The 16,107-nt window shown below is 34.9% G+C and overlaps 1 protein-coding gene across 1 annotated transcript in view; it reads left to right on the top strand.

Annotated features, from left to right (window-relative positions):
• The window catches only part of UBR3 (ubiquitin protein ligase E3 component n-recognin 3), a 199,292-nt gene that overhangs the window by 98,788 nt on the left and 84,397 nt on the right, over window positions 1-16,107 (top strand). Inside the window, exons 20-23 of the mRNA XM_060409777.1 lie at window positions 4,422-4,563; window positions 7,936-8,040; window positions 9,453-9,626; window positions 11,756-12,216. Of these exons, the coding sequence (XP_060265760.1) occupies window positions 4,422-4,563; window positions 7,936-8,040; window positions 9,453-9,626; window positions 11,756-12,216 (882 nt within the window). The remainder of the gene's footprint in view (window positions 1-4,421; window positions 4,564-7,935; window positions 8,041-9,452; window positions 9,627-11,755; window positions 12,217-16,107) is intronic.

Raw genomic sequence — 16,107 nt, 5'->3', positions numbered from 1 at the left:
CTCATTTTGTTTTTGAATTCCTGTACAATGCCTTTATAGTTTCTTAGAAATATTTCTGAAACATTGTGATGTTTCTTGACAGTTTGAAAATCTTTGTTTTAAAGAAGTGTGTATTTAAAATGAAAGAATAATAACAGAAATACATGTTAGCTTCATATTAAAATCATTTTCATGTAAATCTGTGAAATTTTATGCACAAACTATAGTAACCCAATAATATTTTGTATATTTAAAATAAGTATGGATATGAAGAATATGTTTGTATCTATGTAAAACTTATTTGTTTTGAAATTTATTTTGTATATGTACATCTCTTTCTTTTATTGATATGTCTTATATGATAGCATAATTGACTGGTTCACTTTTTATTATAACACAACTGGGAAATAACCCTAAATTGTGGGGCTTATTGGCTATTGGTCATTTTCATCTTCTTTTAGTTTTAAGGAACAAAAGTGGTGAAACTGATTTTACTTAGTGTGATATTTTTTTGTTTCAAGAAGGTAATAGAAAGGTGTTTTGAAGAATTATGGAGAAAATGAGTAGGTAAATTAAGGCTGTTGTGTCTCCAGAATCTACCTGGTTACTAGGCACTTTGTAGATAATCAGTAATTGCTAAATGAATGAAAATTAAGTTTCTTAAATTTTTTTGTGCCAAGAGTTTAAGTGAAAATAAGCCATTTTCTTTGTGTGATGCTTCGATCTTTGCTGGAAAATTGCTGTAAAAAGCCTTCAAGATCTTCTCTCCAGCTTCTGTAGAAATGCCTTGGGGGCCATCACTAAACGAGGGAGCTGGGCAGTAGCAAGAGGAGGGCTAAAAAAGCGAAGGTGGCTCATCTTGCTCTCCTCACTCCCTTCCAAAATACCCTTTAGTGGACAGTTCAGCTTTTAAAGTGAAAAATCAAACAAAACCCAACAAGAACAAAACAAACCAACAGCTGGAAAACCATTTATTCAGTTTAGTATTATATTATATACAAGGACATTGTGATCCAGAGAAGTTCAGTGAAATATGTTTGTTAATGGCAGTGTTGGAACTATAATCTAGGCCATTTCCAAAAGACAAATGTGGTTTTTATATAGTGTTTATTTTAAATTCAGCTGGAAAGCAAATTTTTTGAACTCTAATTTCTGATACTTATGTTGCTTCCCATCTTGAAGGTTAATGGTTGTTGGCCCATGTTTTAAAGTATGTTGTATGAGTTTATACGTGTCATTTTTGTCTCAGACTAGTCAGTAATTAGGTGTTGGTTTGAGTCACTTAAAATTTTTTTTTCTGTCATGTAGCTTTTTGTTTACATTATTCCATTAATGATTTTAAAAAGAGCAGTCAAATGATGTTACCTGCTGCCTTAAACAAGTATCTAACCTTTATGTCAGAACACTTTATTAATCTAGGCATTGCATATTTAGGGGCCTAGTACTTAAAGTAAACAAATAAAAGCTAAAAATTGCTTTTCTATGCTAAATGAAATATAATTAAAACATTTTATTATATACTATTGGAATGATTTTTAAAATTATGCGTATATGTAGCCACTATAGTATTATATAGAAACAAGTTTTTTTCTTTTATTTTAAAGCAATGTAATGACACCCTCTTCTTGAATCATAGATGCAACTTATTTCTCTGGTATGTTAATGGTAATTTTTTTTTGTTGTTTAAGCAGAGAAGGGTTTATTGCAGGACCAAGCAGAAAGAACAAGAGGCTTGTGCTCTAGAAAACCCCAAATTCCCCCATGGTTTTTAGAGAGAAGTTTTTATAGGCAAAATCTGGGGGGAGGGCTATAGGGTATGCAACTTTTTTCTGATTGTTTGGTGGTAAGGTAATAATATGGTGGTGCCCCAGAAATCTTGAGCTCATCCTGAAGTCACCATTCTCCTTTTGCGTGGTGGCCCCAGTTCCTAGATTTATGGCTGTTGTCTCCATTTCCTTCATGTCCCAGGGATCCTTCTTTTGGTCCATAAAGGTAACCATGTCTGGCTTACAGACAGGACCTAGGGAGACCAAGTGTAGTTCCCATTGAGTGATATCCATAAATTCCCACTCATCCTGAGTAAGTTCTATGGCTACATCCTGGAATATCAGCAGTTTCCTGAGAAGCTGCCATTTCCTCTTCTTTCTCTTGCCTGTATTGTTTTTTCTCATCAATATTATGTTGAGGAATCATATCAGCATCTTAAGAGTGTGCCTTTGCTCTCAACATACCCACAGACAGAAGGATCTTGAAATGCCTAAAAAGCCAGCTTAGCCTATCCTTGTCTCAGAAGGTATTCAGGAAAAATCAACTCCTGTATGGAGACCAGACTATGAGTTAGTTCTTTCCTTTTTGTCGTGTTCTTGTTTCATTCAGATGTCAGGAAATTCTGCTAATATGGCTATGTGGGCTGCACTAATTTTCCCCTTGCAAACCTATGTTATATAGGTTTAACAGGAAAGCATTTTGCTTCTTCTTGTAATTTTTATCTTTAAGACTTTCTTTCCCCTACCTGCATAACATCCTTTTCCCTTTAGCTGAGTCTTCCACTGTTAGGTCTCTAGCTTTCATGTTGGAGACGTTCCTAGGATAGCTAATGATTCTGGCTGCTTGTGAGGAAGAGCTAGCCCTCAGTGCCTTGGTGGATGTTGTGGATCCTACAACACTCCGGGGTGATTTGAGCAAGCAGATTTGTTGAGAAGCCCCTATGTTAGTCTCTTTGAAACTTTCTTTTTGGTGTTGTAAGATTTCTCAAAGAAGTATTTTCAAATATTGCCCAGAATATAGTGGTCTGACTGCCATTATTTTGTAAATGAAATGGAGTCAAAGCCTAAGTATTCTGAATCAAAATGCATTTGATGACTTTAACCGCATATCCTCCCACCCTAAACCATGCTTGTGTTTTACCTTCTTCAGAGATGAATTCTCCAGCCAGAATTCTATTGGGATGGGGTAAAGCAGTTTTCATCCAGTCCTCATTTTAGCCTCCTGTCTCCTCAACTCCAGCTTCCTAGGTGGCTCAATGGTAAAGAATCCACCTGCCAGAGCAGGAGACAGAAGAGATGCGGGTTTGATCCCTGTGTTGGGAAGATCCCCTGGAGGAGGAAACGGCAACCCCTTCCAGTATTCTTGCTGGGATAATCCCATGGACAGAGAAGCCTGGCGGGCTACATACAGTCCGTGGGGTCGCAAAGAGTTGGACATGACTGAGCATGCAAGCACATGCTCAACTCCCAATTATTGAAGTACCTGGTGCTTCCAGTTTCTGAGCCTTTTAAGTATTCTGCAGAGTAATTGGGGTTGATTTTCAGCCTTCTCCCTTGCCTTCTTGTGATTTGGCTTTCTTAGGTTTACTAGAATCATCCACATAGCCACTTGCTTTCCGATTAACAAAATTTTTGTTTTCTTTTCCTCTTTGGATTTTCCTCATCCTGTGTTTTTCATCTTAAAGAAAAAATACTGTTACTATATTTTCATTGGAGTTTTGAGTGAAAGTAAAATCAAATATTTATGTTCATTATGTCATTTTCACTTTGAATGCTGAATGTATGACATACATTCTCTGGATTACTGGGTGAAATTGAGCCTTTAAAAAAAACTTCTTAATTTCCCTCCATGATTCTTGCATTGAAAGTGGTGTATGGATTATCTTTGATGGTTTTTTGGTTAGATTGTCTAAATTTTATTAGTTCTCAAGTTTTATTTTTTTATATTTGGGTCTTTAATCCACCTGGAGTTGATTTTTATAGAGTGAAGTAGTGGTTTATTTTTTTCCCTGTGCAGAAAACCAGCTCCAGGACTATTTACTGAAGAATCCATGCTTTTCTCACTGATTTGTAATGCTAATTCTGTCATATACAATTGATCCTCATTATTTTCAAATTCTATATTTGTTAATTTGATTACTTGGTAAATTTATTTGTAAACCTTGAATCAATTCTCAGAGCACCTTACTGGTTATTTTCAGATTTGAGTGGATGTGCAGAGGGCGCCTAGATTCAAGTGGGAAAAAGCAAAACTCTGCCTTCTTGTTTCAGCTCATACTATAGACAAGTGTCCTTTTCATGGTCAGTTCAGTGCTGTGTTTTTGAATTTTTGTCCTTTGGTGATTTTGCTGTATAGAATGTCTCCCACATGGCGTACCAGACTACCGTGTAGTGTTGCTGAGGGTAAGAAGGCTTTGATGTGCCTTACAGAGATTTGTTGTTAGATAAGCTTTGTTCAGGCTGTTACAGTGCTCTTGGCTGTGAATTCAGTAGTAATGAATCAATAGTATGGTATATCCAGAAAAGATAGAGGAAATTTGCTGGTCTGTACATAAAGTTATTACAAAAAGTGCTAAAGTAGCATGTAATGTATGTGATTGAAGCTATGGAATCACCATTTAAATCAGTTTAATCTTGTGTCTATCATCTAATTTTGGTTTTATTTTATTTTTATAGTTTAAAACAGAGTGGAAAATTCCCTGGAAATCCTTGGCCACCCTATAAGAAAAGGACACCACTCCATCCCAGCTATAAAGGTCTCATGAGACTTCTGCACTGTAAAACTTTGCACATTGTGCTGTTCACTCTGCTTTACAAGGTACAGTAGCGATTTGACTAAGAAGACTAGATCAACGCTGATTACCATGATTCTAAAGTAGAAATGCCAAAAGATAATAGTAACATAAAAGTGCCATTTATAAAGCAAAGTGTATTTATATGTTTAAGATGCGTGAGGATATGTCATAATCACATGTATGTGAATTGTATTCTTGTAATTTCAAATCTAAGTTGGAAAATAACAGAGTTACACCATTTGTTATGGGAAACTATTCATCTTTTCAGTTTCAGACAGGAATTATTATACAATTAGATATAAAGGAAAAAAAAACTTGTTTCTTCTAATTAGAATTTGAAAAATTACAAATTAACTTAAAAGTAAAAATTATGCCTATATGTTAACAAATTTCTAATCACTACATATATGATTTAAATTATTTAAGAAAATTAATATATTAAATTTAGTTAGCAGACATTTTTGTTTTTTTCTTAATGTTTGAGATATAAACAAATACAGCTTTTAGATTTCTGTACCGTCTATTCTTTTTAACTCTACCCCATGATCAGGTTTTCATTTTACTTGCAAAAATTACTCCTGTTAAAATTTTAGACATGGGCCTCAAAAAAACCAATTGAATGGTTTATTTTCATTAATTTCTAAGAAAATTATTCAGTAAAGTAATTTAAGATATTCTTTTTTTAATTAAAATAGTAGAATATTTTTCTTTTTTTTCTTTTGCTTTTATTTATTTATTTATTTTTTAATTTTAATTTTTACTTTATTTTACTTTACAATACTGTATTGGTTTTGCCATACATTGACATGAATCCACCACGGGTGTACATTATTAAAAGGATATTTGTAGTTTTGATCTTTTATAGACATTTTTCAGTGTTTACTTAGTGCCAGATTTTGTTTCAAATGCCTTGTGTACACATATACACATTATTTTAATTCTAGTGGAAATCCTTATGAGTGACAGTTCTATTTTTATTCTCGTCTTTCAGATATGTTTTTTAAACATTTTATTATGTATTTTTGGTTGCACTGGGTCTTCATTGCTGCATGTGGGCTTTCTCTAGTTGGGGCAATTGGGGACTAACTACTCTTGGTTGCGGTGTGTGGGCCTCATTGTGGGGGCTTCTCTTGTTGCAGAGCACAGGCTCGGTAGCTGTGGCTCGTGGGCCTAGCTGCTCCACAGCATGTGGAATCCTCTTGCACCAGGGATTGAACCTGTGCTCCCTGCATTGGCAGGCAGATTCCCATCCACTATACTACCAGGGAAGACCTCAGATATGTTTTTTTGAGTTTTAGAGGTTAAATAACTGAATAAGGTTAAATAAGTGAATTAGTCAGTAAATCTTGATTTAAAAATTAAAGAAGACTACTGCAAATGATTTGTGTCCTTTCAAGTTATATTTTTTCAAGATTTTCATTTGCTTACTATAAGAATATTTCCTCAAAAATAGAAAGGCAGTATTTAGTTGTTACAAGATTACTATGAATGAGTTTTAAAAATCTCAATTTTGTAATATCATTCCTGACTTTATGAAGAACCTTTAATTGACATTGCATTGGCAGGTCACCTTTCTAAAAATCAGTGTCAGTAAACCATTTCATCTCCCGCCATGTTTAATATTAAAGAACTTTAATATAGAACATGTTAATAAAACTCTCCTGAAACCATCCTCTCTTTTATTGTAGTACCTAAAAAAGTTTTTTTGCTTCCTTAACCTTAAAGTTATGCATTTGAAGCTGTAAGATGTAACGCCACAGTTTTTCAAGCAAAAGTTAATTTGATTTTAGCTAATAATGCTTTATTTATTAAAAGGAGGCAGAATAGTAATGGTATGCAGTCATTGGAAGTCTGAAATCTGTGTTCTAGTGGCTTACGCTAGCTGAACCTTGGTTTCCTCCCTGTAAAGTCTTAGGTTAGAAAGAATCACCTCTATTGCCTGTCAACCTTCAGTTCCCTCTTACTGCTTTCCTGTTCTTCCCACCGTCCATCTACACCACCTCCCTACTATTTGTTGAACACCAGTTGCTAGATATTATTTGAAGCAAATTAAAGATGTTAATCGTATAATCCTCACAATAATTCTGGGCTATTATTCCAGTTTTAAAGATGAGGAAACTGAAGACCAGATGTTGTTCAAGATCAAATAGCTTAAGTATATTCAAAATTTGTTTAAAAAAATCAGGTTTTTAAAAGGTTTTGAAAGTCTGTTCTCCTCATCATTGTGCCACACAAAATACGAATGGAAAAGTCTTCTCAGTAGTCAGATTGAGCATTAGAAAATCAGTGCACTGAAAGTCTGAAGTTTTTAGTGACAGTAGATTAGCTCCTAAGTGACTAAGGCCTTTCCAAGCCCTCTCTGCTGTCTGGGCAGTTTCTAGGAGGCTCAGCCTAGACTGGCCTCTCTCTTATTCTCCCTAGTCTCACCTGCGGCTGACAGTGCCGCTCCCCACAGAAGCTCTAGTTTGACTGGCTGGCTTTTTTTTTTTTTTTTTTTAAATAATGAAGACAACAAGATGGCTACCAAGCTGTTTTTTCCTTACGGTATTTTATGTGTCTTCTGGTTAATTGTTTGTTGCATTATACTGAATGAGTGATTGGGATAGGTTAGCCCACCGAGTCCTGCATAAAATGTGTAAGGCTTGCATAATCCATTTATAAGGTCAGATTTGTCAGTATTTCCTCAGTGCAACCTGTCTCCTAACCACTTTGTTCCTTCTTCCTTTCTTGTATAAACCACACGTTGCATACACATGCACACAGTGTGTGCCAGAACTGAGCAATGAACACTGAGTGCAGAACACTCAGGCTCAGGACTGTAACTTTAGAGACAGATTTTAAGAATATTAGTGTTCCATAAACAATTATTTTGCTCCCAATTATATACCAGGTGCTATGCTAAACACATTTGCATGAACTATTCTAGTTAACAAACATTTATCTGATATCCTTGTAATCAGGAGAAAAGTGTCAATCACTTAGGATGTAAAATATTCCTGTTAAATTACTTTATTAGATACTGGTATTTTTATAATAATTGTTTTAGTGGATTATTTTATGTGTTAAACTTTAGCTGATCAGTGAACTAATGATTCTGAATATTGCCTAAAATACTGTGTAATCCTGGGAGGGGAACCTGTTTTTTAGGTTTTAGTTTGTCTTTTCACCAAGGTATATGTTTACTTACTTACATATCTGATTATGATATGTATAACACATATGTATATATGATATGTATAACATATGTATATATTATATATATATAACACATATATGTATATATAACACATATATATTATGTTACATTGGTCTATAAGGTTAAAATACTTTTTGATATTTAAGTGAAATATGTTTTATGGAAAAAAGTAATATGGGGCATTTTTCTCTTTTTAAAGATTTTGATGGATCATCAAAATCTTTCAGAACATGTACTCTGTATGGTTTTATATCTGATTGAATTAGGACTTGAAAATTCAGCTGAAGAGGAATCAGATGAAGAGGTAAGTAGTTTTTTATATTTTTAAATGTTAAAGTTGTGATATGCCTTAATGAAAGGTTGCATGTCATCTTGAAGGTATTTATTTTGTCTGAGTATCATACTTAGAAAAAAATCTTCTTAGGAACTTGGAAAAGGCCCTTTTAAATCTTCAACTACATATGTTCTTTTAGAGATTTCACTAATATATAAAACTCCCATTTATAGAATTATTGAATTTGAAATTTGTAATTCTTAATATGTAGATCTAAGAAAAGTTGTTAGTGCGTATTTGTACTGTGCTTAGATGCTCAATTATGTCCAACTCTTTGTGACCCTATGGGCTGTAGTGTGCCAGGCTCCTCTGTGCTTGGGATTCTCCCAGCAAGAATACTGGCATGGGGTGCCATTTCCTCCTCTAGGTGATCTTCCCAACCCAGAGATTGAACCTGCATATCCTGTGTTGGCAGGCAGGTTCTCTACCACTAGTGCCATTTTTGTAGTTACTGTAGTTCAGGAAGATCCCCTGAAGAAGGAAATGGAAACCCACTCCAGTATTCTTTTCTGGAAAATCACATGAACAGAGGAGTCTGGTGGACTACAGTCCATGAGGTTAGAAAGAGTGAGACATGACTGAGCAGTTGAACTACACACACACACACACACACACACACACACACACACACACATACACACACACTGGTAAATAATTATGTTAGGACTTCAGTCTAGAAATTCTAATAATTTGATTAGGGATTTTATTTTTGAATAGCAAATTCTTTCTGTAAAGATTTTAAGTTAGTGGAGTAAGATTTGTTGTAAAGGAGAATGTTTACTTGAGAATATAAGTTGTTAATGTGTTTCAGGACTTTAAAAGTATCATTTCCATGAAAGTAATTGTTAGTTACTACAAATTGATTTTACAGTTAATTGATATTTTTCTCATTCCCTCCATACAAAGACAACAGCAATAGACAGACAAGTGAAAAGGCTAGGCAGTACTTAGTAGTCTTAAGCTGAGTCAACAGAAATTCTTTCATAGATACTAAAAAAATCATTAATATTCCTCTAAGAATAAGTCAGACTTTTGATAGATTTTTCAGACTTCCCTTCCACAGTTAGTCCAAATTAGCGTTATTTGACTGCATTATGAGTGATTTTTAATGGATGGTGAAAAGTACCCTGTACTGCATATTTCCAAATTGAAAACTGTATTTTCTTCTGGAGAAGTTTAGCTAACTTCCACGTTGGCATCGAGCAGTTTGTTTTTAAATTTTCTGTTTTCGTTTGGTTTTATTCACACTTCGTAGTTCGTAAATGTGACTTCAAGGGATTAAGGGATTTAACAGGCAGTGAACTATTATTTGGGCTTGTTACATCTCCATTGTACCTTGGACCTGACCGACAAGATTTGTATTCATTATGTTTATGTTTCAGGCATCAGCATGTGGACCTGAACGTTGTCATGACAGTTGGTTTCCCGGTAGTAACTTAGTATCGAATATGCGACACTTTATAAATTATGTTAGAGTGAGAGTTCCAGAGACTGCTCCAGAAGTGAAGAGAGACTCACTTGCAAGTACCAGCTCTGACAGCTTGGGATCTTTACAAGTAAGTGTAAAAGTGAGAACAAAAAAGGGAAAGACTTCATTATGTTAGGGTGTGTCATTTAGATCATCTTATCATATCCTAGGGCTTCCCTGATGGTTCAGTGGTAAAGAATCCGCCTGCAATGCAGGAGACGTGGGTTTAACCCCTGGGTTGGGAAGATCCCCTGAAGAAGGAAATGGCAACCACTCCAGTATGCTTGCCTGGGAAATCCCACAGACAGAGGAGCCTGGCAGGCTGTGGTCTATAGGGCTGAAAAGAGTTGAACACGATATAGCAACAAAACAACAACAAAAACAGTCGTATCCAAAAAAAAACATTAATGTGGTTATAGATAACTTTAACTTGTCCTTTATATCTAAGCAACTCTGATATATCTAAGCAACGTCTGCCTCACCCATCTTTTTCCTTTAATCTGCCAGAGTTCACGTCGGCCTAAAGTTCTTCAAAGAGAGGTAGATGTATATGATACTTGCATTAACTAGCAATGTGGCTTTAACTGGAAATGGGGACAAATGCTGAAATATTTGTGTGTATATGTGTGTGTTTAATTAATATGGTTAGAATAAAAAAACATTTAATGTATGTGTGCATTCTTTTTAAAATGCAGTAATTTAGGCTTTATTTATTTATTTTTCCAACTTTTATTTTTTTTTTATTTTTATTTTATTTATTTTTTATTTTTTAAATTTTAAAATCTTTAATTCTTACATGCATTCCCAAACATGAACCACATTATTGAACTTAAAAAATAATACTGCATATTTAATAGTGAGCTTTTCTTAGTAGTGTTGGTATTTTGGGCCAATTATAAGAAGCACATTTTGTTCTGTTTACATTTAGCATTGTTACTAACATCTTAAAAATGAATGTTTCTGAAATCAAAATAAATTTTATCTTTAGTTGCTGGTGGCATGCCATTCACAACCCCCCCCCCCTTTTTTTTTGCTTATATGATAGTTAATTAACTGATAAAATAAGCCCACAAAAAGCTTAAACTTCTTATGTTGTGTATTTGGACTCATTTAAAAAATAAGCTCTCTTATTGCATGTAGCTTAATTAACTTATAAAAAGCAGAAATGAAGAATCTTGAAATGACATGGCAAATAACTAAACTTAAATATTTCTAATTCATACAGTCTAGATTTTTGCAAGTAAAGAACATTGAATCATACATTTCTTATTGAAAGAGTTCATTTGTAGGAACTTTGTCTTTGACAGTATGCTTTTTCTGTGAACACCATAAGGAAGTTTGATTAAAATATTGCAGTCTGTAAGAGGCAGCTTTTGCCTCTAATGCTGGTAGAGGGAACTTTGATAAACAGCTTGGACATTAAAAAAAAAATGTATATGAAGTTCATAAAAGCTCAGCTGATTGAAGCATTGTTTCTCTGCTTGCTTAAAAAAATTTAGTGAAATCTATTAAACTGACTTGTATCTTAATTAAAAGATGATTTCTAAGAGCCCTAATGTAGTTTGATTGCTTTAGCAAAAAGGCTATTTTGAAGATAAATTATTGAGAAAAATAGTTTTAAAAAATCTGTTCAATAAATATATTAAATATGAAAGATTAATTTTTCATCTTTTTATTTCATTTTAGTAACTTAAAGCATTTATGTTAGAAGTAATTTTCAAACTTTTAAAGTTCTTAAAAAATGAAATCAATTAGCATTTGAGATTCATTAACTTGGAAAAAAATTAATTTATGATTTTCTTAAGTGGACGATATCATGGTCTTCTAGAAGTTAGTCAGGAATATAGTATTCTTGATGAATGTTGGATAGCTTTGATTCCTTAAAACTGATGAAAGTCTTAGTTTATGATTCCTTTTGAATATGGCTGTAGATACTACTGAAGCTTTGTCTGTTTTCCCTGATAGGCTTAGGGGGGTTGCAAAAGAAGTGTTACGGTGGATAATCTCCTTTTTCCTCATTGTTGTTTCCAGATTGAGTGGGACTAAGTATATTTAAGAGAAGTCAAGGGGCAAATTTACTTAAAGAACAAATCTATTAAATAAATCTTTGGATGAAACTTTGATCGTATCCTTTGGAAAATGTAATGCTAATGTATTTTAAAACTGACCCTGAATAACCTTCTCTTGATTTTTCTTTCTTTCTCGTTTGAATGGTAGAATTCTGGTACAGCTCAGGTTTTCAGCTTAGTAGCAGAGCGCAGAAAGAAGTTTCAAGAGATCATCAATCGCAGTAACAGTGAAGCAAATCAAGTGGTTCGTCCTAAAACTTCAAGTAAATGGTCTGCGCCTGGTTCAGCTCCACAGTTAACTACAGCCATTTTGGAAATTAAAGAAAGTATATTGTCTTTGTTAATTAAACTTCACCACAAACTCTCAGGAAAACAAAATTCCTACTATCCTCCTTGGCTTGATGACATAGAAATTTTAATCCAACCAGAAATTCCTAAGTATAGTCATGGAGATGGTATAACTGCAGTAGAAAGAATTTTACTAAAAGCTGCATTGCAAAGCAGAATGAACAAACGCATCATTGAAGAGATATGTAGAAAAGTGACCCCTCCTGTACCACCCAAAAAGATTACTGCAGCAGAGAAGAAAACACTGGACAAAGAAGAAAGGTAATTTTTATTTTTAGTGCTTTAAACTAATATATGATGCAGTTGAGGATTTTATATTACCACCCCCACCCCCACTTTTGTTCATCTGAGGCTAGCTATAATCATAACTGAATAGTTTGTAAGAAGGGGGGAATCAAAGATAGTCAGTGCTTGTATGTTTAGCATGCTTGAATTGGTTGAGTTTCTGTTCAGTGGCTCAGTTGTGTCTGACTCTTTGCGACCCCTTGGACTGCAGCACGCCAGGCTTCCCTGTCCATCGCCAACTCCCCGGAGCTTCCTCAGACTCACGTCCATTGAGTCGGTGATGCCATCCAACCATCTTATCCTCTCGTCCCCTTCTCCTGCCCTGAATTTTTCCCAGCATCAGGGTCTTTTCCAAAGAGTCAGTTCTCCACAGCAGGTGGCCAAAGTATTGAAGTTTCAACTTCAGCATCAGCCCTTCCAATGAATATTTCCTTTAGGAAATATTGAGGAAATAAAAAAATTTAGAACAGGACTGATTTCCCTTAGGATTGACTGGTTTGATCTCCTTGCAGTCCAAGGGAATCTCAGGAGTCTTCTCCAACTTCACAGTTCAAAAGCATCAATTCTTCAGTGCTCAGCTTTCTTTATAATCCCAACTCTCACATCCGTACATGATTTCTGGAAAACCGTAGCTTTGACTAGATGGCCTTTTGTCAGCAAAGTAATATCTCTGCTTTTTAATATGCTGTCTAGGTTGGTCATAACTTTTCTTCCAAGGAGCAAGCATCTTTGTATTTCATGGCTGCAGTCACCATCTGCAGTCATTTTGGAGCCCCCCAAAATAATATCTCTCACTGTTTCCATTATTTCCCCATCTATTTGCCATGAAGTGATGGGACCAGATGCCATGATCTTAGTTTTCTGAATGTTGAGTTTTAAACCAACTTTTTCACTCTTCTCTTTCACTTTCATCAAGAGGCTCTTTAGTTCTTCACTTCCTGCCATATGGGTGGTGTCATCTGGGTATCTGAGGTTATTGATATTTCTCCTGACAATCTTGATTCCAGCTTGTGCTTCATCCAGCCTGGGACTGACCCTGACATTAAATTACTACTCTAGACCTGAAGACCCCTTTGGAAAAGTTGCTGTTATTTCTGTGAGGAACCTAATAATTCTCCTGCTATTTTATTTTAAAGTATTCAACTTAAATATCTTCCCTGTTAGCTCAGACAGTAAAGTATCTGCCTGCAATGCAGGAGACCCAGGTTTGATCTCTGGGTTGGGAAGATCCCCTGGAGAAGGGAATAGCAACCCACTCCAGTATTCTTGCTTGGAGAATCCCATGGACAGAGGAGCCTGGCGGGCTATAGTTCATGGGGTCATGAAAAGTCAGATACAAATGAGCAACTAAGCATGCATGCACAAACCTGTAGATCCCTTTGGAAAAGTTGCTGTCTGTTACTACTGTGGGAAATCTAATAATTCTCTTGCTATTTAAAAAAAATTAATTCCACTTTAAATGATAGTAGAAAATAAAAGAAAAATTTTACTAATCCTTAAAAATTTGTTTTAGTTTCTTATAGTGATTTCCAGTCTTTCCTATATATGATCACAAATTGTTAAACAAGCAGTGTTTTAAAACTTTGATGGTTTTAGCTTTTGAAACTTTAAGTTGCTTTTAATTTGTTGTTAAGTCATAATATTAACAAAACTTCTCCATTTTTCTTTGAACAGTGTTCTGTTTACCAAGATACAGGAGGATAGGTGGCTCAGGATTAGCGGTAAAATTGACTTGCTCAGTTTTGTATGTTACTGAGTTTAAGGAGGGCATCCAGGTGAAGATGTCCAGTTAGATACAGGGTTAGAGACTTAGGTGAGAATTCTTGAGTTAGAGCTACAGATTTAGGCATATAGGTAATAGTTAAGAGCCTTGTGTATGGAAGAATATGGACAATAAAAAGATGAGAACATTTAGTGTGAAACTCAAGGGGAAATCATAAAGGGGAATAACTAAGGAAGGAGCACCTATAAAGGTAACTCAGAACGGGATGGTTAGAGTGAAATAAGAGGAAAGCTGCAGAGAATGGCATTAGGGAGGCATAAGAGGAGGAGGTTCAGAAAGGAAGAAAGATTGTTAAATGCTATGAAAGTTTAGTTAAGATTGGCAGTCCCATTTGATTAGTTAGAAGGTCATCCTTTGGTAACTGTAACAGAAGCAGATTTAATCATACATAGCTGTTCTTCATTTTTGCTGTAATTTTGTTACAGATAATTTTAATGAAAGTATGCACAAAACTTTTAGTACATTAAAAATTTAGGAGAGTTCTTATTTCTCACAGTATTTTATAAATAGAAGTTGTTATATAGTAACATAATTTAGGTGAAAGTTCATTAACTTTGAATTGGTAGCTACCTAGAATTTAATGGGCTTCCCTGGTGGTTCAGAGGGTAAAGCATCTGCCTCCAATGCGGGAGACCTGGCTTCGATCCCTGGGTCGGGAAGATACACTGGAGAAGGAAATGGTAACCCACTCCAGTATTCTTGCCTGGAAAATCCCATGGACAGAGAAGCTTGGTAGGCTACAGTCCATGGGGTCGCAGAGAGTCGGACACGACTGAGCGACTTCACTTTCACTTTCACTAGAATTTAATAGATATAATTGGAAAGTTAAAAATGAGGTAAATTTTTTTTGTTGTTAACTAAAATTAGTCCTCTTCTAAATTGGTCTTCTTTTGTTTTGGTTATAGAATAATGTCTTTTTATTTTTTAAGGAAGATAAAAACATTCAGTGAATCAAAACTTATACTATTTGGTTAAAGGCATTTTGTCATTATTATTCATAACAGATATAGATACTAGAGGACATAATTCAGATGCCTTTTTTTTTACAAAGGCTCTAATGCTCTTATAATAAATAGTAACCTAAAAATTTAAGGCTTTTTTTGTTATGGGCCTGTTTCCTTTTTGTGATGGTATTATTGACAAGGACTTGAAACTAATTCTGTAGCAGACAGCTAATGATTAAAATGAATCAGTTTGAATCTCTATGCGTCTCACGTTGTTTTTTTTTTTTTTTCCCCTCAATTTAGGGTTTTGGGTTAAATTTCATAATAAAGGTAGAATAGTTTATATACACTTAATGATCTATTCCCAGGTACCTCAGCTGTAGACATACTTGACATCAGTTTCATAATAGATTGATGGTGGTTTAATCCCTAAGTCATGTCCCACTGTTTGCAACCCCATGGGCTATAGCCCACCAGGCACCTTTGCCCATGGGATTTCCCAGGTAAGAATACTGGAATGGGTTGCCATTTCCTTCTCCAGAGGATCTTCCCAACCCAGGGATTGAACTCGAGTCTCTTCCATCTCTTGCACTGGCAAACGGATTCTTTACCACTGCACTGCCTGGGAAGCCCTCATAACCTATTAACTCCATAGAAAACTAGATACAAATAGAAAACTCTAGATGGTTGTAACTGTATGCAACCTTAGTATGTCCATGTCTTAGGTCATAAGGGAAAATTGCTGAGTTGTATGAATGTGCTAGAACTTGTGTCTTTTGGTTAATGGTCTTTATGCACATTTATGTCCAAGTTTAGAAAGGAATAACCTAAATTATGAAAAAATTCACAAGGGAAAAATAACAATACTCCTTTCCTAGAAATCATAGACAACTACTAGAGAAATGCATTGTTAAGAACACAATTTAAAACGATACCCATTTAATTTTCTTGTTTCTGTTGAAGTCACCTGGTGTGACTGAGTCTCTGCTCAGAGTCTCACCGACTAAAGTAAAGTCGACAGACATAATTATCTATAATTTACAGTAATTCCAGAACAGAAATGAATTCTATTTTAAAAAGTTATTTATTTATTTATTTTTGGTTGTGCTGGGTCTTTCATTGCTTTGCTAGTCCAGAGAG

The sequence above is a fragment of the Ovis aries genome, chromosome 2, assembly GCF_016772045.2.
Source record: "Ovis aries strain OAR_USU_Benz2616 breed Rambouillet chromosome 2, ARS-UI_Ramb_v3.0, whole genome shotgun sequence".
NCBI lineage: Eukaryota > Metazoa > Chordata > Mammalia > Artiodactyla > Bovidae > Ovis > Ovis aries.
This window is presented reverse-complemented; position numbering and strand designations above follow the sequence as displayed.